The following is a 27,000-nucleotide window of genomic DNA, read 5'->3' as shown; positions in this document are numbered from 1 at the left end:
AGGTGCGGTTTTTAAGTGAATTTGATACTTGTGAGAAATACCAGATGCCGTTTACTTCAGCTCTCATTCATGCTGGTCCATATTTTTATCAGAGGGATCACTGGAGAACAATCTCAGATTATTGCCAGCTGTAGATCTGAACTCTGATGCTCCTGGGTGGTGATATGTGCTGCTGTCTCTAGAAGAGGTATTGTCTGTTAACTGTTAGGCTTAAAAAATAGTTTCTTAAAGTGCTGAAATTCTGAATTCACTTCCACTTGTCATAAACCCAGGCTGTGAGTCCATGTACATGAACTCTGGACACTGGTGGGCATAAGAGAGAAAAATGTCCATTGTAGCACTGTGGCTTTACTGTTTAAATTACAGCAGAAAAGCTGGGACCAATATCAGTGCTGGGAGACAGCCTTTCTTCTCCAGGCTGTTTACAACCATTCAAATGGTTATTTTTAAATCCACTGTTAAATGCAAAAAGCTAATGTCCCATAGAAAAATATTTTTGTTTACAATTTTTTTAAATTAAAACATTTTAGTTAGAAGCAATTCAGACTATAAGTCATATTTTCAATTCCTTCCCCTATTTTTTGCTATTTGGGACATTTGAAGTATCAGGAGCTTTTCATTTAAAGTCACAAATCAGGTGACATTATAAGTACTTCCATAGTTTTGTGTTTGTACAGTGCCTAATACAATAGGGTCCTGATCTATGACAAGAGCTTCCAGGTGCTACAGTAATACAAATAATAGACAAGCCAGGATGTCACCAACGTGGAGGGAGTGGGAATCTGGGTAGGGAATAAGCAGCACTGGTACTCCTGATGCCATCACACAGACTCCCACATGAACTTGTAAAGTGGAAACCAACTAGTGTGAGGAAATGAGGACACCCATAAGAAAAGAGGAGGGAGGGCAGAAGAGTCAATAGAGCAAAATGGAAGCAGCAGTAAATCATAGAATATGAGGGTTGGAAGAGACATTGGGAGGTCACTAGTCCAACCCCCTGCTCAAAGCAGCAACCAATCCCCAGTTTTTACCCCAGATCCCTAAATGGCCCCCTCAGGGATTGAACTCACAAGCCTGGGTTTAGCAGGCCAGTGCTCAAACCACTGAGCTATCCCTCCTCCCAGTGACAGAAAAGAATGGAAGAGACTGGTTTCTGCCCTGTGCTCCAACATTTGTATAGGAAGGATGTAAAAAGCAACAAAACCAGAAGAGTTCCTAAAGAAGATAATCTTCCACTCATGCATGTCACTACAATACAGCCATACAGAATGTGCAACATAGTCAGAATTTATTTAAATGGAGTATGTTTAAATGTTTTATGGAGCACTTCCTTTTCGCATTCTAAGCAAGTGTAATAATTGCACACATTGCCTTCTTAGGGATTCTAATTTTTATTTTAAAGATGTGATTTCTGCACTATTTCAAGATGAACTGACCAGATGTTCACTTGTGCTATCACCTTTCTCTGTCTCTCCTGGCTGGCAAATCCAACATCAGTTGAAATGTAAAGGAAAAACTAAACTCTTCTTTGACTTGATACTATTCTTCAATGTAACTTTGTTAAAGCAGCCATACTTACCTCATGCCCCACAGATTTAATGTGTAATGCCACAAAAAACTCAACAGCTTGCCACCCATGGCCACCTCCTGTTCCCCTGGTATGGCAGAGTTGACCCTACCCACAGAGCAAAAAATTTATAGTAAACGTGTGTATATACAATGCTCGCCAAATGCCTGAGCAATGAAAGTAGCCCAAGTAAATCAGCTATACTTTCTTTCAGACTTTGCCCAATTGAGGGCTGTACTGTAATTTGCCAGGAATCATAAGGCTGCAATTTTTGGTATTGTCCTCTGGGGCAGGTTCTCGGCATTATAGTATTGTGATGCTGTTCTGTTCATCACCTTCTTCCCCCCTCAAAAGAGATTTCTAGGTTTATTTTAATATAGCCTGCAAGGTGAGAAATACCCTTGTCAAAATCAACTCTCAGTCAAAAGAAAAGAGGCAGCTATGGCCCTCCAGCGCTATAATGCATCTAATTGACGTAACATTACAATTATAACAGTGCTGTAGATTACTGTAGAACACTAGCTGGCTAGTGTTTGTTGGCTCCATTCCTCTACTGGATACAATCAGAAGTGCTTAATTTGGTGTCATGGGCCCTATACTGTTAACACCAAAAAGAGATTCCTCTTCAGCTAGTGGTTAATGTAGACTGCAACAGACTCCAACCAAGATGGTGGAGGGAGCACTACTTCACCAAGCTAGAGAGATGGGAGATGTCTTTGCCTCTAGCTTCTCCTTACATCAACCCCTGCCCTTCGCTGCTGTGGCAGTGGCCTATGCTTTGGTAGTGGGAGCATCTGGGTTTTATCTCTGTTGTCACAAAAGTCTGAATGGCTTAGGATGACCATATGTCCCTTATTTCAAAGGACCATCTCTTATTTCATTGATTTGGCGTATGAGTAAGGGAAGGCTTTGCAGAGCCGTACTTAAAGAATGTAACTGTTAAAACAAGGTTTAATCTAGAAATCAACCTGAAGAAACCCAGTCCTTTTAACAAAAGCTTCTCCTTTTGTGTTTTAAGACTGCACTGAATTGCACATTTAAAATGAAAATCAAGGATGTGGTTTCTTATTTGAGACTCTGCCTGTTAAACATATTAGATATTCAGACATTTTTCCATCCAGGCCTCTGTTTTTGCACTTTTAAAAACTATTTTTTTATGCACTTGTAACACAAGTAAAGAAATGCTAGGAAGAATTTAGAAAATTTCTGGAAAGGTAAAGGTTCAGTGGCTAAGTAAACAGAAAATGCTTGCCATATATGGGTACCAGTAAGCTTTATTACAATGAAGGTACAGTGAAGAGGTAGAGCTTTGAAACATGGTGTTGGGGACACTGGGGCATGGCCACTAGGTAACTCGAGGGGATGGAAGACCATGAGTGTTGATGAAGCCCCCTCACACTAGGCCCAGGTGTCCTTGGGCCCCCCCTTGCCTGGAGGCACTCGCAGCAGTTATGTGTAGGAGGCCCAAGTGTCCTTGGCCCCCCCACCTCGAGGCACTCACAGCAGTTTGGCTGAGAATCTGCAACAATATGTTGCAGAGTCAGACTGCCTGAAACTAAGCAAGGCCAAACAAGGCAGATATGGAAGAACAATGCTGAATAAAGCAGCTTTATGTATGGTTTAACAAATGATACAGAGAACAAGGGAACTAGTTGGGAACTGGATTGGCTGGCTATATGGATACTTAGGGCAGCTTGCTATTGGATAAGTATGCTGGGAAAAAGGATGTATAAAAGCCTGTGTAACTTCCTGCTCTGTGTGCAGGACTTGAGATTCTATTCTCCCTGTACCTTTTTGCAGCTGCAAATAAACTTTTCTGCTTCTCCACCCCGTTGTGATGACTGGGTGTAGCACACCGGGTAGCGAACCAACCCCAGCTGTTGTTTAGCCTCTCGGCACTGGGTGCCGGCAACAATGGTATCCAGCTCCTCTTCCTTCCAATTTCTTAAAACTGGTGGAATTTATATGTTCAGTCCTACCTCAAATGAAGCAGTGGACAGAATAGTTTCCTTGTGTAAACAGACTTGGATTGCAGAAACCTACTACATTTTTTTTTAAGGCCACGCTTCAAATTAAGTTAATATCAATTGTACATGTAAAGAGTTTTATAAATTGATTTAAAATGTATCAAAACGAATCATAAGGTATCATTTTAAACATTAAATTGAAGTTTATGATTCCATTGTATACTTCAGGGCAGTAGAAATGTACACTTGAGAGAGAAATACATGACATGCTAAGGGAGAAAAGAAGTTTCCCTAAACCATCCCTTAAAATAAAGCATTGTCCCATATTTTTCATGTGATTTTCCCTTTTTTCCATTATCCATTTTTCCATTTATCAAAGGTGGTCACCCTAGAATCTGAAGCATAGAGCAATGACGTGATTTGCTCACGGTCCTATTCAGTGCTAATGCTGGGCACAGTGTCCACACAGACTTCAAGCAAATATAGGACAACTGTATAAGACACTCTTCACTGTTTTATTCATGGCAAAATCATCTCCCAATAGGGCCAGTCTCAAGGTTAAAAAAGTCAGGCCTCAAAAATAATATATTTATTTGTTTGGGGCAAGTGGGGTGGGGGGAAGTCTTTAGTTGCCTTTTAATTTCTGAGCCTTTGGAGCTACACGCAGATGCTGGTTTCAAGCGTGTGGTGGTAAATGCTGTAAACTTTTCTGTTTAAAATTAAAGCTCTGGTTCTCACATAACCACATGAGGCCAGCACCTGGGGCTTTTAGAAAAAAGCCAAATAGCATGAGACTACTGCCAAAATTGTGATAGTTGGGAAACCCCCTTTCCTTAGGCAGTAAGTGCTCCCGTGTGGGGTGAATGCTGAGAAACAAGACATTTGCCCCACAGTGACTTGTTCCAGGCCGCAGGATGAGTGGGGCTCCACAGCCAGGAAGAAGAGGTCCCAGGCCACTGAATGGGCTAGTAGGACTGCAGCCACCCTCATTGTCTATAAGTAAGGTCCTTTACATAACGCCCTTTCAGGGCAACTCACAAACTACTGGTCCCAATACGCAGTGCTCCTAGAGGAGCCAGGCGGCTCAGACCCATCTAGACTACAGCTCCCAGAAGGCAGTGCTCCCTCCAGAGTTCAGCGACCAGCTCGTGGTGGAGTGTTGCATGCTGGAACTTGCAGTCCCCGCGCGCCATCTCCCGAGCCAGGGGCCGACTTCTTCTTTTGTCCACGTCTCACTCCACTAAAGTCTTTCACCGGAATCACGTGGCACAAACGGACCCCCGACCCCTTCGACTCCGATTGGTCCACAGCGGCGCCACGTGATGGGCTGAACCCGGAAGCCGCGGAAGGCGATTGTTTCCTTGGCTACGCCACAGGAAAGCGAAGGTCCGGTCCTTTCCGTTTTCACGTCGGCGGCGCTGAGAGTGGCAGCGGCAGCCGCCGCCGCCGCCAGGGAGAGGGGCGAGCATGGGGCTGAGCCGGGCCTAGCGGGGCGGCGGGCAGCTGCTGCCATGAGCGGAGCTGCCGGTGGTGAGGGGGGGAGCGGGGACCCCGCAGCCCGCTGGGGGAGATGGAAGCTGTTGGCCCTGGGCCTTCTCTCCGCTTCCTCGGTGCTGGCAGCCGCCCCGGGCGCTGGAGCCATGAGCAGGGAGGAAAAGCGCCGGCTCGGGTAAGCTGGGAGACGCGGCGGGGGCCTGAAGGAGGGTGGGTTGTGCGCAGCTGGCAAGCGCTTACCTGGACCGGCTCCAGTCGTCGCTGCCGCGTGGGGCGGCTGGAAGTGGCCACAGCCCCCTCTGGCATCCCTTTTCCCGGGGGGCTGGCCACTGTGGCTGCCTGGCGACAGCCCCCGCACTGTCAGCTCCGTCGGCAGGGGCTCAGCCTCTGCCCCAGTGGAAGGGGTGCGGACCCCTGTGGCTGCTCCCCTCTGAGCGGGGAGAGCACTCCCCCATGGGGCCTGGCGATTCCCCCGGGTCCCACTGGGGTGTGGCTGAACCCCACTCCCCCCACGGATGGATCTCGGCCCTGTGGGGCTGATCCCCAGCACCGACAGCAGGCGACCTGTGTGACGTTCCCAGTCTGCGTGAGAGTAGTGCCTAGCCCCTCAGAGATGTACTTTAATGACCTTGTACTCCCCTGAATTTTTGGTACGATCCCCTTCTCCCCCCGTCACATCTACCTGCCTATCGGGTCATCTTCCCGCTCTCGTGGTTGACACCCCTAGTCTCTGTGTGGTCATGAAGATTTCAGTCAGGCATTGTATATGATTATGGGTATAAGTGGTCAAAGGTCAAAACCATACTCAGTAGGTGTTTGGCATTGTGGTCTAATTATGACAGTGTTTCTGGAACAAGTCAAGGTTTTAGCGTGATAAGAGATAGCATCTTTCATATTAATAAGAGTTGAGATCATCCTTGCCCAGTCACTGTGTGCAATAAAGTAAATTGTTTAGGGAGCCCAATTTGCATGTGTGTATAAAGCTAATTATTTAAAAAACTGTTCTTATATGTAAAGGATAAAGAGTACAACATCAGTGATGAGGTATGTGTGCTAGTACATAGAGTAGGATTTTTTAGAAGGCAGTTCTGCATTCTGATCATGTCAGAGTAACAGCCGTGTTAGTCTGTATTCGCAAAAAGAAGAGGAGTACTTGTGGCACCTCAGAGACTAACCAATTTATTTGAGCATAAGCTTATGCTCAAATAAACTGGTTAGTCTCTGAGGTGCCACAAGTACTCCTCTTCATTCTGATCATTATTGCCACACACTCACTGTGTCACCTTGACAGTTTCATTACCTCCTTCATGCTTACTGTCATCCTCTGTAAAATGAAGATAGTAATATTTCACAAGGGTGTTGTGAGGCTTCATTAAGAAGTTTCATTATACGGTCATTAGATAAAAAGCATTATTTAATTATAATATGTGCACTCATTGGCTCTTTCATTCAAAGATGTCGAAGCACTTTGAATACATCACAAAGACTTGAAAAATACCTTAGCTATGTGTTCCTCACACGGCTACCCAAGTGGTTTAGGCTCCTTTCCTGGCCTGTTTACATTTTTAGGTGCTTTGTTTAACTTATGTTCTCTGTGTGCCATCTGATATAGGTGTATTAGTGATCTAGGATCTACCAGTACAGGCAGAAATGTGGACTGCTTCAGGTATTTGTTCAGCTTTTGCAATGCTGCAGAGGTGGAAAGAAGCCACCTTACTTTCAGAGGTGCTTATTTACTGAGGGGTCTGGGTTGGAGCACCTATGCTAGTAGGAGGTAATATATATATTTATATGGTAAGAACGTACCTTCCTCAGAGATCCCTTTGGATAATGGTCTGGGAATACAGTTCATTTGAAGGAGGGAAAAAAAAGTTATAACCTTTTAATGTGCTAAATCATTATTGGACAATGTTTATAGGGTTAGACTCTGATCCTGCATCAGGATCTGCTTGGGTAGACCACACCATCACATTGAAGTGGATGGGGCTCTCTGTGGGCCTAGGATTTCACCTGCACAGCTAAATTGCAGAATTGAGGCCATCAAATAGTTATAATTGGTGAAATGACTGAAAAAGGCACCATTGGGGTTCATGTTTATTCTTTTCCCTACTTTCATAATAAAATTTTTAGATGAGTTAACGTTATTTTTTTAACTGCCAGGGCAGTAAACTCAGTTGGGTGTTTGAAAATCTAGCTGAGTTCTTCTTGCCTCTTACATCAGCCGCAACAGTAATAGATATTTTGTGAACATTGTTGATGCCCAAGTCATTGTTGATGCCCAAGATGCATCCGATGAAGTGAGCTGTAGCTCACGAAAGCTCATGCTCAAATAAATTGGTTAGTCTCTAAGGTGCCACAAGTACTCCTTTTCTTTTTGCGAATACAGACTAACACGGCTGTTACTCTGAAACAAGTCAGAATAGAATCCAACTTGCTGTGTATTAGGTTTTTCCTTACTATTAGTAGTGCTATCTTTTGTTAGTACAATAGTCTTTGCTAAGACAGGAAGCAGCTATCGAGAGAGTGAGTGCCATTGGATATAGTGACATTTTTGATCGTGACCACTATTTAGACATCACAAATATATACATTCATAAATAATATTGAAACCATTTTTTCTTTACTTACCAAGATTGTAATTCAGGGAAAATATGGAACCTGGTAACTTATGATTCCACTAAATTGTAAAATAGCTTTGGGTGTTGATGATACCAACTGTTGCAGAAGGAACACAGAACTATGTCCTGGGGTTTTTCTGAGTGAGGAGTGTGCCTCCTGGCTGGTTCTTAGATAGACAAGGTGGGTGCTTCTGTTGGTGAGAGAGTCAAGGGTTTCCAGCAACACAGCTCTTCTTCAGGTCTGTGAAAGAAACTCAGGATGTCACAGCTAAATGCAAGACCAAACAGATTGTTTATCATAAGTAGTTAGCACATATTCTCTGTGTATATAAAGCCTGCTGCAGTTTCCACGATATGCATCTGAAGAAGTGAGCTGTAGCTCACGAAAGCTTATGCTCTAATAAATTGGTTAGTCTCTAAGGTGCCACAAGTCCTCCTTTTCTTTTCACATATTCTAAGGGACCATTCAAGATGAAGTGGCCTGTTTACACCTCTGTAATCATAGGACAAAAAGGGGGGTTAGTGGCTTACGAATTGTTGTGATAAGCCATAAATCCATTGTCTTTATTATGGCTTTGTCTATACTGGGGGTATGTCTACACTGGCACTTAGTCAGCAAAACTTTTGTCATTGGGGGTGTTAAAAAAAATGCCCCTGAACGTCAAAAGTTTTACCAAGAAAAAGCGCTGGTGTGAACAACGCTTTGTTGGCAAGAGAACTCTCTTCTGCTGACAAACAGCAGCTACACTGCGTGCCTTTTAGCAGCACGGCTGTAGCGGCATAGCCATGTCGCTAAAAGCGGCATATTGTAGACATAGCCTAAGACCATGATTTTTAGTGTCTAGCAAAGTATCTAGTAGCCTATTTGGTCTTTTCAGTATAATAATTGTGATTTAAAAAATGAAAATATACTGCACTGGAAAATTGGATTTTTATGATTGGAAGTTCTTTTCTCTTTGCAAGTGGAATGCTCCCAGAAACAAATAATTGCACAATAAATTTAGGGACATGAACAAGTTTTATTCAGAAGAAGCCCCAGTATTGGAATAGCAGTAGTGTTCCAGGACTGGCCTGTTGGGGATCAGTTTGTACACCACCTGCTACTTTTGGACTAGCTTTAGATGGTGTTTCATTCCCCTTTCTTTCATGAGGTCCAAACAGATCATAAATATCTTGCCCACTCATCAGCTTTATTTGGGCAAAGTTCCAGAGATGAAGTGAATGTTATGTATTTTTATGGGCATCTGATATTAATCTCCAGATATTAAACTACAGTACTTCTGTTGTGTTAAAGTTTGACAATTAGAAGAGGAAATATGAAACTGATCATGTATTCAACAAATTTTTTCCTGTTCCTTTTCTTAGGAATCAAGTGTTAGAAATGTTTGATCATGCTTATAGCAATTACATGGTAAGTAAAATACCAATTTCTTCATTATGCTTACACACAAATTAAAGTTTGTGTTGAATTTGTCAGCAGTTTTGTTATCGACCTGGCAGTTTTAAAAAACTTGCTGAAACTCTGTTGGGGGAAAACTGAAGTTGAAGTTCGTATGTGCAGCTTATATTATTTTCTTTTGAAATGTCTGTTTGCATATAAGAAATATGAATATAGGGGGAGAGTAATGTCTGATCACAGGAACAGTGGCTAGGAATTCCTGACAGGATACTTAACCTATGCTTGATTTTTTTCCCCTTAGATCTGAAATGCAGTAGTCTCTAAGAATTTGTGTTTGTAAAGGTAATTGACAATGAAAAGTGCTAAATTCCAGAATTTAAAATATTTTAAAGGGAAGCAGATGTTGCAATATAGTCTTGATATCTGATTTCCCAGTTGGATCCTTACAGGTGGCCTATAAAGCTAAAAGGTAATGGGGCTCTCTACAGGTAAACCTGCATCTCTCTCACTGCAGAGTCAGGACCTTACCATGTAAACCTGCTTGCTATTCTTAATGTATGTTGTCTCCTCTTATACATTTCCTACTATATCAGTGTTCCCTTGACTTATTTGGTAGCATGAGACCACAGAACAAAAATGTTGCAAAATACCATACAGACCAAGAACACTTGAAAAGATACCTGTCTGTAGTTATCAAATTCTAGTGAACACATTAATTGTTAATAATGTATTGGTTGTGCTGGTGAATATTATATAAAAATGTTTATATGTTCCTGCAGATAACTTTGATTATACTTTGTGGGCCTAACATTAATTATATAACCTCATATTTGCTTGGGATGTTACATTTGCTGTAGATTTTGCAGCTGCTTTGCTCTCAAAAATTCCATTTCACTTAAAAAAAATAAAATAAAAAATAACCCCTGTAGCATCAGACCCACATTGCATAACTTGGTGCTAAATAAGCAATTGTAATGTAATTAAGTGATCCACATTTGCTACTGTTTACGTGATATATGTGTGTTGTAATTTAGTGTTGTCAAAACAATTTTAGGTCTTTTAGTTGTCTTCACATGTTGGACATGAGACTGATTTGTTGTTTAGTGGGTCTTGTTATATCCTAATTTATTAGTTTGGTCTTGTTCCAGAATAAATAATTGTTTTTATTTCAACAGTAGAATCTCTACATTTAAAATACAGTTATTGATAAGAAGAATATAATATTATCAATACACTGAAATGGGAAACATTTTAGGGGAAACAGGTGACCCCTGTTAACTGTACATCTGAAAATCTAAGGCAATCTAAGGTTTTTTCCACACCCCTGAATGACATAAGTTATACTGACAAAATCGGTTGTGTAGACATGGCCTGAAATACCAATTATTCTTATGATACCTTAGTCTAGTAAAGTATGTATTTTTTTAACCAAAACATTTTAATTGTTTTCATCTTTGTATTTTCTCTACTGGGCATATAAGTGTTCTTATTATAACACAGACCTTTCTTTCATAAGTTGCACCTGCTCACACATGGAAAACCACTGTCCCTGGAGAGTATGTTGACTGCATGGCTCAATATTATGCTATAACCCTTTAACTTCCAAAGAGGTTAAAAGTTAATGAGACATGTAAATAGATAATGTATGCAGTGAATGAGATTCTTTGCCATTTATAAATGCCAAAGGTATTAAAGCACAGAAGAGAAGCTATTGTGAGGACTGTTTTTTTATTAAACATGTTCAGGTATGCAGGCTATGAAGTGATACAGAATTGTTGTTTGATTTTTGAAAAATAAAACAAAACTTCAAGTAGTTGTTTTTGGTTGACATTCTGACTCTTCTCTATATTGCCTAATAGTGTGACTAGCAACTGGCTTCTTTGGATAGAAATAATTTTTCAGAGTAGCAGCCGTGTTCGTCAGTATTTGTAAAAAGAAAAGGCGTACTTGTGGCACCTTAGAGACTAACAAATTTATTTGAGCATAAGCTTTCATGAGCTACAGCTCACTTCATCGGAAAGCTTATGCTCAAATAAATTTGTTAGTCTCTAAGGTGCCACAAGTCCTCCTTTTCTTTCTGCAATTAATTTCTAGTTAGATACTTGAAACCTCACTACATAAAAATGTCTGGCTTTCAATCTGCCTTGCTTTCTCTTTATTGCTTTTAATTAGGTAACCTACCTTGCCTAACGTTGGACAAAACTCTTCAGTCAGCTGAGATATTTGTGCTTTACTTTTCATTACTATAAATATGAAGCTAATAAATACCTTCTCTACATTTGTGGCAAGAAAATGTTGGGTTAAGAGGAAGTATGACTTCAGATATCCTGGAAGCATAAATGTCAAAAGGATATTTACTTGCCACGTATGCTAGAGCATTAAACAAACAAGTCTCATTCTGTGTTTGTTTAACTTGAAGTAAAGACTCGAGTTTCAACCTTGACCTTGATAGCAAGAAAATTAAGTGTGTGGTTTTTTTTTTTTAAAAAACAGCAATTTTTGAGACCGGGAGCTGAAAATTGTTGACTTACTATTTCTATTAATGTTTTTGGACTTGAGTGGATTAGGCTCACATTTCACGTTTGCGTGCAGGGGGATATCTTTTATACTTTTTCATATGTCAATTTGGAGGGCAGAGAGTAGCTTTTTATTCCCTCACAGACAAGTCTAATAGCTAGGAGCATTTCTTCACACTTACACAAAGGACACCTGAAAAGCCAGTTGTGTTAGTCCCTTGGGTCAGTAGTCCTAATCATACAGCACTGGCAGCGCTGTGCATTGTTCGCAAGTGGAATGTATCAATGCTGTTCTTAATTTACAATCCTGACATAGACCAAACAGCCCTATTTGTCAATCAATACATGCTTTTATAAATTTAAGACATACAGATGTTTAAACTATGTAGTTTGTGTGCCTAATTTTGCCCTTGATACATCTCCTCTTTATCCACTGATCTCAACTGAATTGGAAGGGGCATTTGGCCCCATAGCCTTAACCCATCTCCAGATAGATCTAGATAACTAACCTGTATTCCCTCATTTTTCAGAGTGTTTCCTGCTCTTCAGGATGTAGACTGTTTTCTTTTATTTTACTGAGTAATGTTCCCTTTTCTGTCTGTCTTGAAGGTAGCTTTATCAGAATTACCTGATTATTGGCTTTCTCCACAATTTTAGCTCTTAATTTTGAATTTCCTTCTACTTCACAGTTCATTAATCAGTTTTTCAGGATAATTGTAAGGTGTACGATATTCAAAATGAGAGCTATACCCTGGCTCTGGTAGCTGAACTCAGGAAGAATAGAAGGCGGTGATAGGACCAGAGTCTTCAAAGAACAATAGGCCATCAATTGAAAAACAACCCATACTTTTTCTTCCCTACCCCATGTGTCTGGATAACCAGTCACACTAATCTGTCACAGCATATACTCATAAATGAATATACTCATAAATTGAATGTGTTCCACTTCACATATTCATTTGCTGCAATTTTGCTTTTATTATGCTGCTCATTAATTTCTACTTTAAAATTAAAATTAAAAGATAGTATAATACAGCAACCTGTGGAACTGAGGTAGACATGTTCAATCACTAATTGTTCCCTCATACTACACGTCTTATAGGAAGTGAACACCTTGCACAACATTTATTTTAAGTATTTTTTTTGGACTTTATACAGCTTTATTTTACTAATTCTATTGGTGATTATCATAACTTGCCAAAAAACCTGGGTCATTGTTCATAATTAAAATAAGAATTTTTATGTATGTTTTTATTTCTTTATATGTGTCATTCTGGTAGTGGTTTAAAAATAAAACTGTTTGGTGAAAAGCTTTGCATTTACTAGCCCAAGTACAAAACTTACTTGCCTGCCCATTCCTATATTGATAACTAAGAAAAAAGAATAGTAAAGAATAAAATTGTCAGACACACAGAAGAACATAAATTGTTGCTCAAAAGTCAAAATGGTTTCTGTAAAGGGAGATCATGTCTTACTAATCTATTAGAGTTCTTTGAAGGGGTCAACAAACATGTGGACAACTGGGATCCAGTAGACATAGTGTACTTAGATTTCCAGAAAGCCTTTGACAGGGTTCCTCACCAAAGGTAAATTAAGTTGTCATGGGATAAGAAGGAAGATCCCTTCATGGATTGAGAACTGGTTAAAAAACAGGGAACAAAGGATAGGAATAAATGGTTAATTTTCAGAATGGAGAGGGGTAACTCCATTGGTGTTCCCAAGGGTCAGTCCTCGGACCAATCCTATTCAACTTATTCATAAATGACCTGGAGAAAGGGGTAAACAGTGAGGTGGCAAAGTTTGCAGATGATACTAAACTGCTCAAGACTGCTCAGACTGTGAAGAGCTTCAAAAAGATCTCCCAAAACTAAGTGATTGGGCAACAAAATGGCAAATGAAATTTAATATGGATAAATGTAAAGTAATACACATTGGAAAAAATAACCCCAACTATATATACAATATGATGGGGGCTAATTTAGCTACAATTAATCAGGAGAAAGATCTTGGAGTCATCGTGGATAGTTCTCTGAAGACGTCCCCGCAGTGTGCAGTGGCAGTCAAAAAAGCAAATCGGATGTTAGGGATCATTAAAAAAGGGATAGAGAATAAGACGGAGAATATCTTATTGCCCTTATATAAATCCATGATATGCCCACATCTTGACTACTGCGTACAGATGTGGTCCCCTCATCTCAAAAATGATATACTGGCATTAGAAAAGATTCAGAAAAGGGCAACTAAAATGATTAGGGGTTTGGAAAGGGTCCCATATGAGGAGAGATTAGAGACTAGGACTTTTCAGCTTGGAAAAGAGGAGACCAAGGGGGGATATGATAGAGGTATATAAAATCATGAGTGGTGTGGAGAAAGTGAATAAGGAAAAGTTATTTACTTGTTCCCATAATATAAGAACTAGGGGCCACCAAATGAAATTAATGGGTAGCAGGTTTAAAACAAATGAAAGGAAGTTCTTCTTCACTCAGCGCACAGTCAACCTGTGGAACTCCTTGCCTGAGGAGGTTGTGAAGGCTAGGACTATAACAGGATTTAGAAGAGAACTGGATAAATTCATGGAGGTTAAGTCCATTAATGGCTATTAGCCAGGATGGGTAAGGAATGGTGTCCCTAGCCTCTGTTTGTCAGAGGGTGGAGATGGATGGCAGGAGAGAGATCACTTGATCATTACCTGTTAGGTTCACTCCCTATGGGGCACCTGGCATTGGCCACTGTTGGCAGACAGGATACTGGACTGGATGGACCTTTGGTCTGACCCAGTATGGCCGTTCTTATGCTAAAAAACTAGCACTTTATGTGCTTGTCAAAAAAGCCAGGAGCAAATAGAGTTTTGAAAAGCTATTTTAAAAAAAAACTTAAAAATCAAGTCTTACACCAAAATATTTCACCAGTCTCGTCTCACTCTTATGTCAGTTTCTGACTGTCCGATTTTAGTACTTTTTATTTGGCAGTTACCAAAACTCTGAACTAGGGCCCTAAGGCTTGATTCTGTTCTCACTGAAGTCAGCTACAAAATTTGCATTGATTTCAGTGGAACCATAAACAGGTATTTCATAGAATATCAGGGTTGGAAGGGACCTCAGGAGGTCATCTAGTCCAACCCCCTGCTTAAAGCAGGACCAATCCACATGTTTTTGCCCCAGATCCCTAAATGGCCCCCTCAAGGATTGAACTCACAACCCTGGGTTTAGCAGGCCAATGCTCAAACCACTGAGCTGTCCCTCCCCCCCCTTTTATTCAGCACACCTGATTTGGCCTATACTGACATTGTTGATGTTTCTGACTGATTGAAGGGTACTAAGTAGTGTTAGAGTAAAACTGTTTTGCTAGAGCAATGGAAAGTAATCCCTCTCCCCACCCCTGAAATGGCCATCATTTTCAAAAACTACTCCAAACTTGTCATGTTTTCCTTTGTGTTGCATAGTCATTTGGTTGTATTTTATTGTTTTATGTTCTGACTGAGTTCTTTTCTCATTTTCACTGATTCTGTGACCTTGGACAAATCATGTAGGGTAAAATTTTCAAAGCATCTAGGTCCAGTTTTCAAAAGTGGCTTAGGAGCCTCTATCTCTTCAATTTTTTTTTCAGTGAGGCTTAGGTCCGAAGTCACTTAAGTGCTTTTTAAAATGTTATCCCTAACCTTTGAACTTCCTTGTCTCCTTTCTGTAAAATGGAGCTAATTTTCACATTTTCATAAAATGAGCAAGTCTTCCACCCAGACTGTTTTTGCACTAATGTTGGATGAGAGATCAGTTCTTTAATGGAGGAAAAAGACTACTCGGTTCTCCACTGCAGATATGCAATCTCCTGTGCATTTGTTGCAGGAAACACAAGATGAACCTCAAGTGTTCAAATTGAGCAATTATTTCAGAGATGCCATTAAGTACTCCAAAACAATTGTTTCTCTGGGGTAAGGGAGATGGGGCATTGCACTGTATGGCCTGGCTTCCAGTATGTTTTATGTGGTCTAACGGTTGTCAGCCATTGACTATGAAGAGGAAGCTGTTGCTGTGTTATTTTGAGTTTGAGTTTAGCCACATAGGTGATACATAGATTTTCATAAGTTTACTACAATTCTGCTTCCTTTCAATAGGTTGCAGTGATGTACTCTACTCTCTTTACCTTCTGGTTTTGTTCTGACAGGATCATGCCTACCCAGCTGATGAACTCATGCCTTTAACTTGCCGTGGACGGGTTCGGGGTCAGGAACCTAGTCGTGGGGATGTAGACGATGCCTTGGGAAAGTTAGTATTTGAAGCAGTGACTATCTTATATGAACATGCAAATCTTAACACATTTTGCTGCTAATACTTCAGTTGATGTGCACTCAGAACCCTTGTTTGGTTTTCTAAATCAGGGGTGGGCAAACTACAGCCCTTGGGCTGGATCCGGCCCGTCAGGGCTTTGGACTAGCTTGCGGGATTGCCAGCCCCCTGGTGCAGCAGGGTTAAGGCAAGCTCCCTGAAGCAGCCGGAGTCACGTCCCTGGGGAAGGGGGGAGGCAGAGGGCTACGTGTGCTGCCCTCGCCTGCAGGCACTACCCCTCGCAGCTCCCTTTGGCTGGGAACGGGGAACCACGGCCAATGGGAGCTTCGGGGGAGGTACCCGCAGGCAAGGGCAATGCGCCGAGCCCTCTTCCCCCTCCCCCAGGGGCTGCAGGGACGTGGTGCCTGCCGCTTCCGGGAGCGGTGCAGTGCCAGGGTATTTAGGGAGCCTGCCTTAGCCACGCTGCGCACCACTGCCACCCCGGAGCCACTCAAGGTAAGCGGCACCGGATCGGAGCCTGCACCCCAAACCCCTGCCCTGAGTCCCCTGGACCCTTCCTGCACCCCAACCCCTTGCCCTGAACCCCTTCCTGCATACCACACTCCCTCCCGCATCCCATCCCCCTGCCCCAGCCCTACGTTAATGGCCCTGCATGCAATTTTCCCACCCAGATGTGGCTGTCGGGCCAAAAAGTTTGCCCACCCCTGTTCGAGATGCACAAAACTGCAGAATTGTCATATAAATGAGAGAGGTGGTGGGACCAAAACATAGTTTAGTAATTTCTATAGCCACTTTTTCCTCTAGTCCAATGAGGTTAACTAATATGTAGTTACCTTTATCAAGAAAAAAGGAATTGACCTCATCAAATGGGATAAGAGTTTAGAATAATTTTGCATAGTACAGTTTTTTTCTTAGAGAAATCATCGATACATGGGTGCACACTTAAGGCCACCAGTAAATTCAGTGGCTGAAATGGGTGTGGCTGGGTTCATTATCAGCTCTTCAGAGCAATAGACTATTGGCCACTGTGCTAGTTTAATAAGCCACGTTTTAAATGAGAGTTTTCAAAGGTAACTAAAAACAAGAAGTCAAAATGACTCCAACCATCATAAGTGTAAACTATTCTGTAGCTCCAATTCCAGTTAGTAGGAGTTGCAAATGTCTATTCAAAGAAGAATAGGTTTAATTGTTGTCAGTATTTACACCTTCCGGTTAAATATCCCTCATTTAAAACTAGCATATTTTTAATCAGCTGGCAATCTGTGATGATTATGTCACATTATTTCTAAGATTTTTGGGTTAAAAATAACATAACACAATATCTACCAAAAATGTACCGAATTTTAATTATATATCTGGTTTAAATTTTATTTCATAGGTTTTCATTGACACTGATTGATACCTTGGACACTCTTGTGGTAGGTTTGATCTGTTTTGCAATGTTTCACTGGTGAATAACTGTTTATCTACCTCTAGTCAGATTTCCAGGTTAGAATTCTGTTTTTTTGAGATAAATGTGAAGTGTTAAGTAAGGAAACTGAGTTAAGTCTCTTATTCCATTAAAAAGACAGGTACATTCTGTTGTAAAGACCTGTAAACAATGGATATAATAGACAGTGATGTTATTTGGAATTATTATTATTTTTTTAATACTAAAACAGTACCTTGGCCTTGTAGTTCATCTAAATGAATGCCCATTGTGTTGCTGTTAGTTTTTTTTTTTAAACTTATAACAGTAATATACATTTGCTTCCCCTGCTAATGTAAGGGCTTTTCTACACTTAAAATGCTGCAGCAGCACAGCTGCACTGCTGTAGCCTTTCACTGTAGACACTACTTGCACCAACGGAAAGGGTTCTACTGTCAGTGTAGGACACGGTGGGCAAAATTTTTGGCCCAAGGGCCTCATCTTGGTATGGAAAATGTATAGCAGGGCATGAATGCTCACAAAATTGGGGATTGGGATGCGGGAGGGGGTGTGGGCTCTTGTGTGGGGTTGGGGGTGCTGGAGGGTACGTCAGGCTGGGACTGAGGGGTTCGGAGGGCAGGAGGAGGATCAGGGCTAGGGACGCGCGAGGGGGTCAGGAGTGCAGGCTCCAGGTGGCGCTTACTTTAAAGCAGTTCCCAGAACCAGTAGCATGTCTTTTCTCCTGCTCCTATGCGGAGGCGCAGCCAGGAAGTGCACGCTGCCCCGTTGCTTGGGGTGAGGGCAGTGTGTGGAAGCATAGAAGCTGGAGGAGAGACATACCGCTGCTTCCAGGAGTTGCGCGGAGCAGGGCAAGCCCCGGACCCCACTCCCTGGCCTGAGTTAGAGGGCCAGATTAAAACGTCTCGAAGGCTGGATGAGGCCCCTGGGCAGTAGTTTGCCCACTCCTGGTATAGGTACTCCGCCTCCCTGCGAGGTGCTGTTTACACAGAAGGTTAGGTCAGTTTAACTGGATATTTCACACCCCTGAGTGACGTAGTTATACTGAGCTAAATTTCTAGTGTAGACCAGGCCCAAGTTAATCTGTTGACTTCTGAGGCTTTTACTCTTGGGGAAATTCTGTGCCAAAAAATTAACAATTCTACACACGATTCTGCAAAATTTTGATTATTTTATTTGTCAAAATAACACAATATAATCATGCCAGTTTCAATTATTTTGGTAATTAATTTCAAAATACCTTTTAGCAACTCTGGCTGTAACAATACAGACAACAAAAGAGATTCCCTCACGAGTTTAAAAAAAAAAACAAAAAAAACCCCAGTTCCTGCTTCTCTGCCCTGCCCGCACAGAGCCCAGCCACAGGTCCCCCACCCAGACACCTGCACCCTTTCCCCCCCAGAACCCAGCTGTGGGGTGCCCCCAGCCCACACATCTGCACCCCCTCTCCCGCAGAGCCCAGCTGCCTCCTGGCCTAGACACCCATGCCCGCCTCTCCAGACACCTGCAACCAGAGCCCAGCCGCAGGGGCCTCCCTGGCCCAGACATCTGCGCTCCCTCTTCACAGAACCCAGCCGTGGGAGAGCCCCCCTGGCTCAGAGCCCTGTACCCCCGCCCCACCTTGGAGGCCAGCCATGTAAAGCCCAGGGATCCAGAGGGAGAAACAGCCCGTTGCTGCATCCCAGGCTTATATGGAGTTTCCTGCACACCACCTCCTTCCTTCAGGCATGCCAGGAACGGCAGCTGTGGGGAACTCTCCATCTCCAACCCCTCCCTTCAGCAGTGTCTTCTATTTGCAAGCTGGGCTCTGCGGGGTCCAGTGGCCCCTAGTGGCCACCAGCAGCTCTGCAGCGCCAGTTCTGCAGGAAAAAAGACCTTTGCTCTGACCCAGTATGGCTGTTCTTATGTTTCTTTGCAAAATGTACAATACTTGTACTAGGTGAATTGAAAAATATTTCTTTATTTACAGTGCAAATACTTGTAATCAAAAATAAAATGAGCACTGTACACTTTGTATTCTGTGTTGTAATTGAAATCAATATATTTGAAAATCTAGAAAACATCCAAAAATATTTAAATAAATGGCATTATATTATTGTTTAACAGTGCAATTAATCACACAATTAAAAACTATTAATTTTTTAAATTGCATGAGTAATCACGATTAATTTTTTAAATTGCTTGACAGCCCTATTTTCAGACCTTATAGCAGGGATGAGCTTGAACTGTGGAGTTCAGTTCCAGATTTCAAGGAATAGAATATGTGGGTACAGGTGGCGGAAAACATTGATTACAATGCACTATAGTGAAAGAAAGGAACTAACGTGGGTAATCATCATACATTTTCAGTGAATTATTCCCTGTTGAAAACTACTTTGTCATTCATGTACATCACTATAGCAAACCAGACTAATACTGATACCTATTCACATAATGTATCAGAATATGATATGGTCAGGCAGAAAAGCAATTTGAGCTATCTTGACTATTTCCTGGTTTTAACACGTTGAACTTTATATCGTACTTGAATGTCTGACTGCACTAGCGCTTAAATGACTAAAGTTATTTTTGTTTTCTAGGTGTTAAATAAAACCAAAGAGTTTGAAGATGCTGTAAAAAATGTGATAAAAGATGTTAATTTAGATAATGACATAGTTGTATCAGTTTTTGAAACTAACATAAGAGTCCTTGGGTAAGTAACTAGCTTTCTTCATTTTCAATGCACTTAAGATGTGATCTCAAGCTTATGTTTTATCAAACATTTACTTGTACCTCAGCTGATGTTGAGAATGGTGGTTCCACTGGATCAACAGAATTCAACTTCTGTTGTAGGAAGAAACTGATATAATAGATGTCAAATTCAGTTGGCTGTCCACACCGGCAGGAGAGCTATTTTCAATACCGATTGAAAAAAGTGTTAGGATAGCAGTGGCTAACAACCTGTGTGTCAAAGCTCATTTTCTTAACATAGACATGGCCTCAAAGCTAAGATTATGTTGTCAAACATTCGATATACACTGTCAAATTTCTCTAGTTTATAAAATTTGATTTGTACAATCTCATGGGTGCTAGTTATTTATGTTTTGAGTCAATAAGGAGTGTGCAGTATATTAGGTCTGTGGCTAAGGGATAATTCTGAAATGTGATAATCACTCTTGAGAATGAAAAACACAGACAACACATCTGTTTGTGTTTTTTTAAAAAAAATCTTAAGATGCTGACAGGTTCCTTCAAATTACCTTGTTTATAGATATTAAACAAGTATGCCTCTCAGAATTCAGATATCTTAACTTCTGTGTGACAACTTTCTGAAAATGTAGTAAAATGATGATCAATATTTGGTTACTCAGGGCTTATATAAACATCATCACTTCATTTGGCTTATGATAACCTTTAAGATAATGACCTCTACTCCATCCATGTGCAGGATTAATCATTTAGTTCTCTTCAGTAATCTACTACTTCAGTGTGTTTTATATATATTCAGTAAAATGCTATAGGGGACAATTTATTGTTAATCTGCTCATCACTCTAAGTATGTTACCTACGGGGGAGAAAAAAAATTCACTGTAGTCATTAAGTGCTTGATTTTTTTTTTTTTGCCCCCTAGAGGTGCACCACAGCTTCCATTGATTTCAGTTGGAATTGTATGTGCGCAGCACTTCTGAAACACACATCACAATTGTTTATACAGTGCTTGTCACAAATGATAGAAATTACTGTATTACTGTGACTTACTGACTTGAAATACATGTGGATATCTTTTCTTGTGTTTAGAGGTCTTTTAGGTGGGCACTCTGTGGCAATTATGCTGAAAGAAAAAGGTGAATACATGCAGTGGTACAGTGGTGAACTTCTGCACATGGCAAAACAATTGGGCTACAAACTTTTACCTGCTTTTAACACTACTAGTGGTCTCCCTTATCCAAGAGTAAGTGTTTTATAATCCAGATCACTCCACACAATAGGCAAAACTTTGTTAATATTTCAGGAAGTTATTTAATAGAGAGGGAGAGAACCTTATTTGTGACAGATTATGCATTAATTTTCTTTGTATGTAGGATCAGAAAATAGTTCATTTGTGAGTTAAATACAGGCAGAATGTCCTTGCTAACTAGGCTGTGAAGGCATTTGTCACAGAAATCATTTAAACTTTTTTATAAACCCGTTTTTATTAGTGTCAGTTGTGGGTGTAAACAGTTATCACAGATACTTTTATTTTCCATACACCTAATAATGCAGATCAATTAATATTTCATGACCAGTGCTAGCTAATTTCTTAAATTTTGTTTTGGGCTGTGTAGCTTGTTGCTTTTCCAGGTTTGCTGACAATGACCCAGAATGCATCATTCTGACTCATTAGAAATGGCAGAAATCTCATGAAACCACTGTCTACTAGTATCTTGCACCTCTAGGCATGACTAAATAATCTGGAACAACAATGGCTTTTCAGTGTTACTTAAAATTTACTGATGTGCCTTCTACAGCCTGGTTAATTGGGAGTGTTCAGCATGCGCCTTAGGTGAATTCTGAGTTGAACCCAAACTTTCATAGTTTGCCTATTTTAAAAAAATAAAATAAAAAAAGTCTCCAGTCTGCGAAGGTTATTGTTGGGGTATAATTTGGAATTTTTTTTCATATTTGTAACTTCTCATTACATGAAGCTAAAGCATGGCACACTCTTAGCTTATTGGTTAATTATAATGTATAAGACAGAGCAGGGACTTGAATCTGAGTGTTCCACATTCTAGGCGAGTAGCCCTTACCACTGGGTTGTTGAATATATTGGATTCTCTCTCATTTTTCACAAGTAATTTCAAAAGGTCTCTGTTTTGATCTGATGCAGAACAAGAAATGTTTTTGAAATCTTTAACATTTTTTTTTGATAGGATAAGAAACCATTTCCCGTGCAGCTCTACTTCTAAGTGACTTAAGCACTTCTGAAAAGTTTACCTAACATACCTTTCTATGGCAGCAGAGTTAAAAGAACGGTTGTAGTGTCAGCTGAGACTAGATTCAGATTTTTGTTTTTTAATTAGAATAAATAAAGAACAGATAAAGTACAGTATCTAAGTTCCAATCTCTCTCCCATCACTGACACATATATATATATATATTTGCAGCTAGTAAATGATACAATCTTTACTTTCTTTTAGGTTAATTTAAAATTTGGTTTAAGAAGTCCAGAAGCTCGAACAGGAACAGAGACTGATACTTGTACGGCTTGTGCAGGTACCTTGATACTTGAGTTTGCTGCTCTAAGCCGATTCACAGGAACATCAATATTTGAGGTTTGCTTTCTATGGTCTCTTATTTATTGGGGTTAGGTTTTGAACTGCGTGCTGTTACATTATTGTAATTCTAATTCAAATCCATGGGTAAAGAGTGAACTTGTTTCAGATTAGTTGTATTTGTGGTTGGTAATGGATTTTGCATCCTTTAGCTTTACTGTGCACCAGGATAAGGTGCATTTCCAGAAAAACTTACACTAATATGGCATATCTAATTTAAGTACGATTTTAAACTTTTTATTCAAAAAGTTCTAGAAGGTGATTTACAGTACAAGTAGTAATATCAATATAAAACTTAATATATTGAAGAGTCACGTTAATAGACTCTCTCCAAGGTGCTTGGCTAGAAAGGTTCTACTGATTTGTTAGACTAACATTGAAGAAGAGAACTGAGGCACATGGTATTTAAAGTGCATTTCTGTTCTGAAAATTCACTCTGAGAATAGCATAGTGAACTTCCATGTTTTCTGATTTCAAGGCAAACAGGTTTAGTTTGTATGTCCACCCCGCCCCCCCCCCCCCCAAAAAAAAAAAAAAAGGGTGTGTGCTTTGACTGCCAGCCCAGTATACTTAAATAGGGCCCTGATTCTTGAGCTTGGTTCATTCCTTCCTACATACCATCATTGCTAAAAAACATTCTGCTGGCCAAATTAGGCCCTCAGTGACATCTGCGGTCTCCAAGTTATGCCCTAGTGACGTGTGCAACCCCCATTCTCCTCACTGGGTTTGTACAGGTGTATTGATTGCCATGCAACACAGTTTTTTTTTACTTCATAAGGGGAAATATAATCCAGTTTCTCTTAACTGTACTGGCTGTGCAAGGCTAATCAGAGTAAAAAGCAGTAAAAATGCAGGTACAATTCTGAATACACAGTTAAGTTGAATAACAAGGTGCTAGTTTCACACTGCCACTTTTAAGAGTGGAACTGTTTTTGAAATGCTTTCTCTTGTTCTGCTTCATTGAAAAAGCAAAAAAGATATTAAAGTGAAATAATAAAACTAAGGGCTCTAACTTCTTTAAATAAGGCTTGTAACTTTACAGCAGTAAAAGTGTGGTGACTGCAACTTATTCACTGAAGGTGTGAGAATTTGCAAAAGTGCCAGAGTAACTATTCCCATTGGAAAGTCAAAAATATCTAACACATACTGATAGGGCTTTGTCAAATCCGAGTGCTGGACTAGAGATCTGAGACAGATTCTCTCTTTGATGTAGCGTGTAAACAAATTAAACGGGCTCAACCAAGATTTATTCTGGGTTCATCTGTAAGATATTTTTCATTCTTAATTTGATTAACCGAATATTTCAGAGTTAATTCCTGGAGTACACTGCTAGCTTTCTGTAGAGATTATTGTATCTGAACACATCTTAAATTATTCATAGTCTACTCCCTTTTAATACTGATTTATTCCCTTTATGTAACATATTGCAATACAAACTACCTAATATAAACTGCCTAAGCATTTGGTTTAAAGCCTTTAGAATCAGAGACTTTTTGCATATTTTCAACAGCCCTCTGACTCACTGCTGTCTGCCACTTTCTCCTGTTGCTTGTAGAAGGGAGTCACCATCCAAGAGACTCTAAATCAGCAGTGCCCTGTTTCAGCCAAGTGAGCAACCAACTCAGATTCACAGTAGTCTGTATGAAAAGTGCTGTATACATAGCTGTATTGTCTTCAGTTTGTAATGCTAAAGGTAGAAATCCTCCATTGAGAGAGATGGGGTTGGATTTTTAAAAAGCAGTCAGTGTTGGCCTAACTCTGCTCTCATTAACGTCAATGAGAGCAGTTAGGCCAATACTGAGTACTTTTGATTATCTCACCCTTAAAACCTAGCATGCCTGGCTGGTTGTCTGTATCCTTTTTTGGCTAGGTGTCACCCCAGTTCATGCCTCCCTTTGTGTATTTACAGAGGGCTAATACACATACTTAGCCTACTATTGGATAGAGCTACTGTGCCACCTAGAAACATCTGAAAAGATGTGTATGGCAGTGTGGCTGGGGCAGATATAACTTAGAAGGCAATCTGACTATATCCCATTGGATTAGAAGAAATTAGTTGTTGCACCGTTTCATTAGAGGGTCTTGAAATGTTATATAAGGTTTTTGTTTTTAATGAATTTTTTTAATGGTTATAAACAAAAAGGGTCTTTTATACCTATTTTGTCAGTTGGAAACAGAGGCACAGACAAGTTAAGTGACTTACCCAAAGCTATATAGTGTGTGGGTGGCAGTTACAGATAGAATGCAAATCCTTTTAATTAGCAACAAAATGACTGGTTAAATAGAATAAGTGCTGCTTTTCAAGAGAATTCAATGTATTATTGAATAGTTCTACCTTTAGGAAATTCAGTCTAAATAGGAATCTCTCTCTAATATATTCTACTTTATAGCTCCATTATTTTAGTAGACAAAAAACCCAAAAGCTTGTATACCAGCACCTGATGCTTTTTCTTGCCTCCTGCATTGCCCTGTAATTACACTTCAATTAAAATATTTTTTGTTGGTTGCAGGAATATGCACGGAAGGCGCTTGATTTTCTTTGGGAAAAAAGACAACGCAACAGTAATTTAGTGGGAGTTACTATTAATATACATACTGGAGACTGGGTCCGCAAAGGTATGTGACTTTCAGATCTGAAGAAACCAGGTATAATGAAGCCTGGTCTTTCTCTGCAAGAATATTTTGCCTGAGAAATCAGTTTTTGTTTCAAGGAAAACATTCCCTAAGTCCATGGATGCTGAGAGATTTCTAGTGCTAAATTTTCAAAGAATCTACTTTAAGTGCACAGTAAAGTACAAATAGGAGTGCAATTGTGTATTCAGGCCAATAAAAATATTTTCCTACAAAGAAATTAAACACTTGACTTAATAGCACGCCTGAGCATACTCTTTTATGTTCAAATATACTAGAACACATTTTCAAAAAAGTAGGAAAATACTGCATACTACTCAGTGCAGCCCTTCATTAATCTACATGCTCCTTTATTTTCACGCTCAGTTGTCCTGAATAGCTCCTTTTCTTTCATTCAGACAGTAGCCATTGAAATCAAATTGAAAATTAGCAGCTGAAAACTTTTATCCATATAACTACTTAAATTTAAAAATACAGTACTTTTGTATCTTTCTTTGTGCTATTTCTAGATAGTGGAGTTGGAGCAGGAATAGACTCATATTATGAATATTTATTAAAAGCCTATGTCTTGCTTGGAGATGACCGTTTCCTGGAAAGATTTAACACAGTAAGTTGATTAAGTTACTCACAATAACAGACCTAAAAGTAGCAATTCTTCAACAAAAAAACTTCAAAAACAGACTCCAATGTGGAGCTGCAGAACTGGAATTAATTTGCAAACTGGATACCATCAGATTAGCCCTGAATAGACACTCGGAGTGGTTGGGTCATTACAAAACCTAAACTTAATTTCCCCAATACTAATTTCTCCCTACTGTTACTCACACCTTCTTGTCAACTGTCTGTAATGGGCCACTCTCTCACCACTTCAGAAGTTATTTTTCCTCCCTTGGTATCCTGCTGTTAATTGATTAATCTCGTTAGACTGACCTCACACTTGGTAAAGCAACCCCCATCCTTTCATGTATTTATACCTGCTCCTGTATTTTCACTCCATGCATCTGATGAAGTGGGTTCTAACCCACGAAAGCTTTTGCCCAAATAAATTCGTTAGGCTCTAAGGTGCCACAAGGACTCCTAGTTATTTTTGCTGATACAGACTAACATGGCTACCATTCTAAAATCAGTATAGCCATAACTTTCTAACCAAGGAGGGCTGTACTGAGACTTATTTTGGAGCTCTACAGTGCTACTTTTACACTGTTTTACAGAAAACCCGATTAATATAAGGCCTCTCTTATCATAAAAGTAACGTGAAAGCTTCTCTTGCTCTCAGAGCAACAGCTAGAACCTGAAAATCAAATTCTGGGTTTCATCTACCAAGGCAGAACCATGAGTACAGAGACACTAATCCAGCCCAATGCTTATATGATTATAACCTGAAAAAATATATGTGCCCTTGTTCATAGGTTTATTAGATTCATAAGGCTGCTAAATTTTCTGAAAATCATTAACTTTTTTCACTAAAATAATACAGAATGGTGATGCACAAATGAAATGAATTTTCTTGGTTCTTGCAAGCAATATAAAAGTCAGAACCGTTCAGTTAAGATTCTGTCACAACAGTAAAAATAATTTATATTGTTAATGTGTATAGCTGCCATTATACTAATTTAATTGGGCTTCCTATTTGTTCAGCCCATGGTATAGTATTACCTCCTAAACTCCCCAACTGAAGGTTGAGGTCTTTGCATTGCAGGCCTTACAGTTTTTAATATAAACACAAATAAGACAGCTATTCTGGGGAGAAGAGGGATTTGGAATGGGTAAGCAGACAAGTTATCCAAAGGGTTTTTAAACTTTTTACA

General features: G+C 40.2%; 1 protein-coding gene across 4 annotated transcripts in view; it reads left to right on the top strand.

Moving 5' to 3' along the window:
* Positions 1 to 4,961: 4,961 nt before the first annotated feature.
* EDEM3 (ER degradation enhancing alpha-mannosidase like protein 3) overlaps positions 4,962 to 27,000 on the top strand; it is a 46,682-nt gene continuing 24,643 nt past the window's right edge. For all 4 annotated transcript variants that reach the window (XM_073356663.1, XM_073356666.1, XM_073356664.1 and 1 more), the window contains exons 1-9: positions 4,962 to 5,203; positions 9,012 to 9,057; positions 15,723 to 15,823; positions 17,223 to 17,262; positions 19,850 to 19,962; positions 21,048 to 21,201; positions 22,427 to 22,561; positions 25,072 to 25,177; positions 25,702 to 25,799. In XM_073356663.1, coding sequence (XP_073212764.1) covers positions 5,046 to 5,203; positions 9,012 to 9,057; positions 15,723 to 15,823; positions 17,223 to 17,262; positions 19,850 to 19,962; positions 21,048 to 21,201; positions 22,427 to 22,561; positions 25,072 to 25,177; positions 25,702 to 25,799 — 951 coding nt within the window. In that variant the 5' untranslated portion in view covers positions 4,962 to 5,045. The remainder of the gene's footprint in view (positions 5,204 to 9,011; positions 9,058 to 15,722; positions 15,824 to 17,222; positions 17,263 to 19,849; positions 19,963 to 21,047; positions 21,202 to 22,426; positions 22,562 to 25,071; positions 25,178 to 25,701; positions 25,800 to 27,000) is intronic.

This window comes from Lepidochelys kempii, chromosome 8 (genome assembly GCF_965140265.1).
Source record: "Lepidochelys kempii isolate rLepKem1 chromosome 8, rLepKem1.hap2, whole genome shotgun sequence".
In the NCBI taxonomy this organism is placed as follows: Eukaryota; Metazoa; Chordata; order Testudines; family Cheloniidae; genus Lepidochelys; species Lepidochelys kempii.
This window is presented reverse-complemented; position numbering and strand designations above follow the sequence as displayed.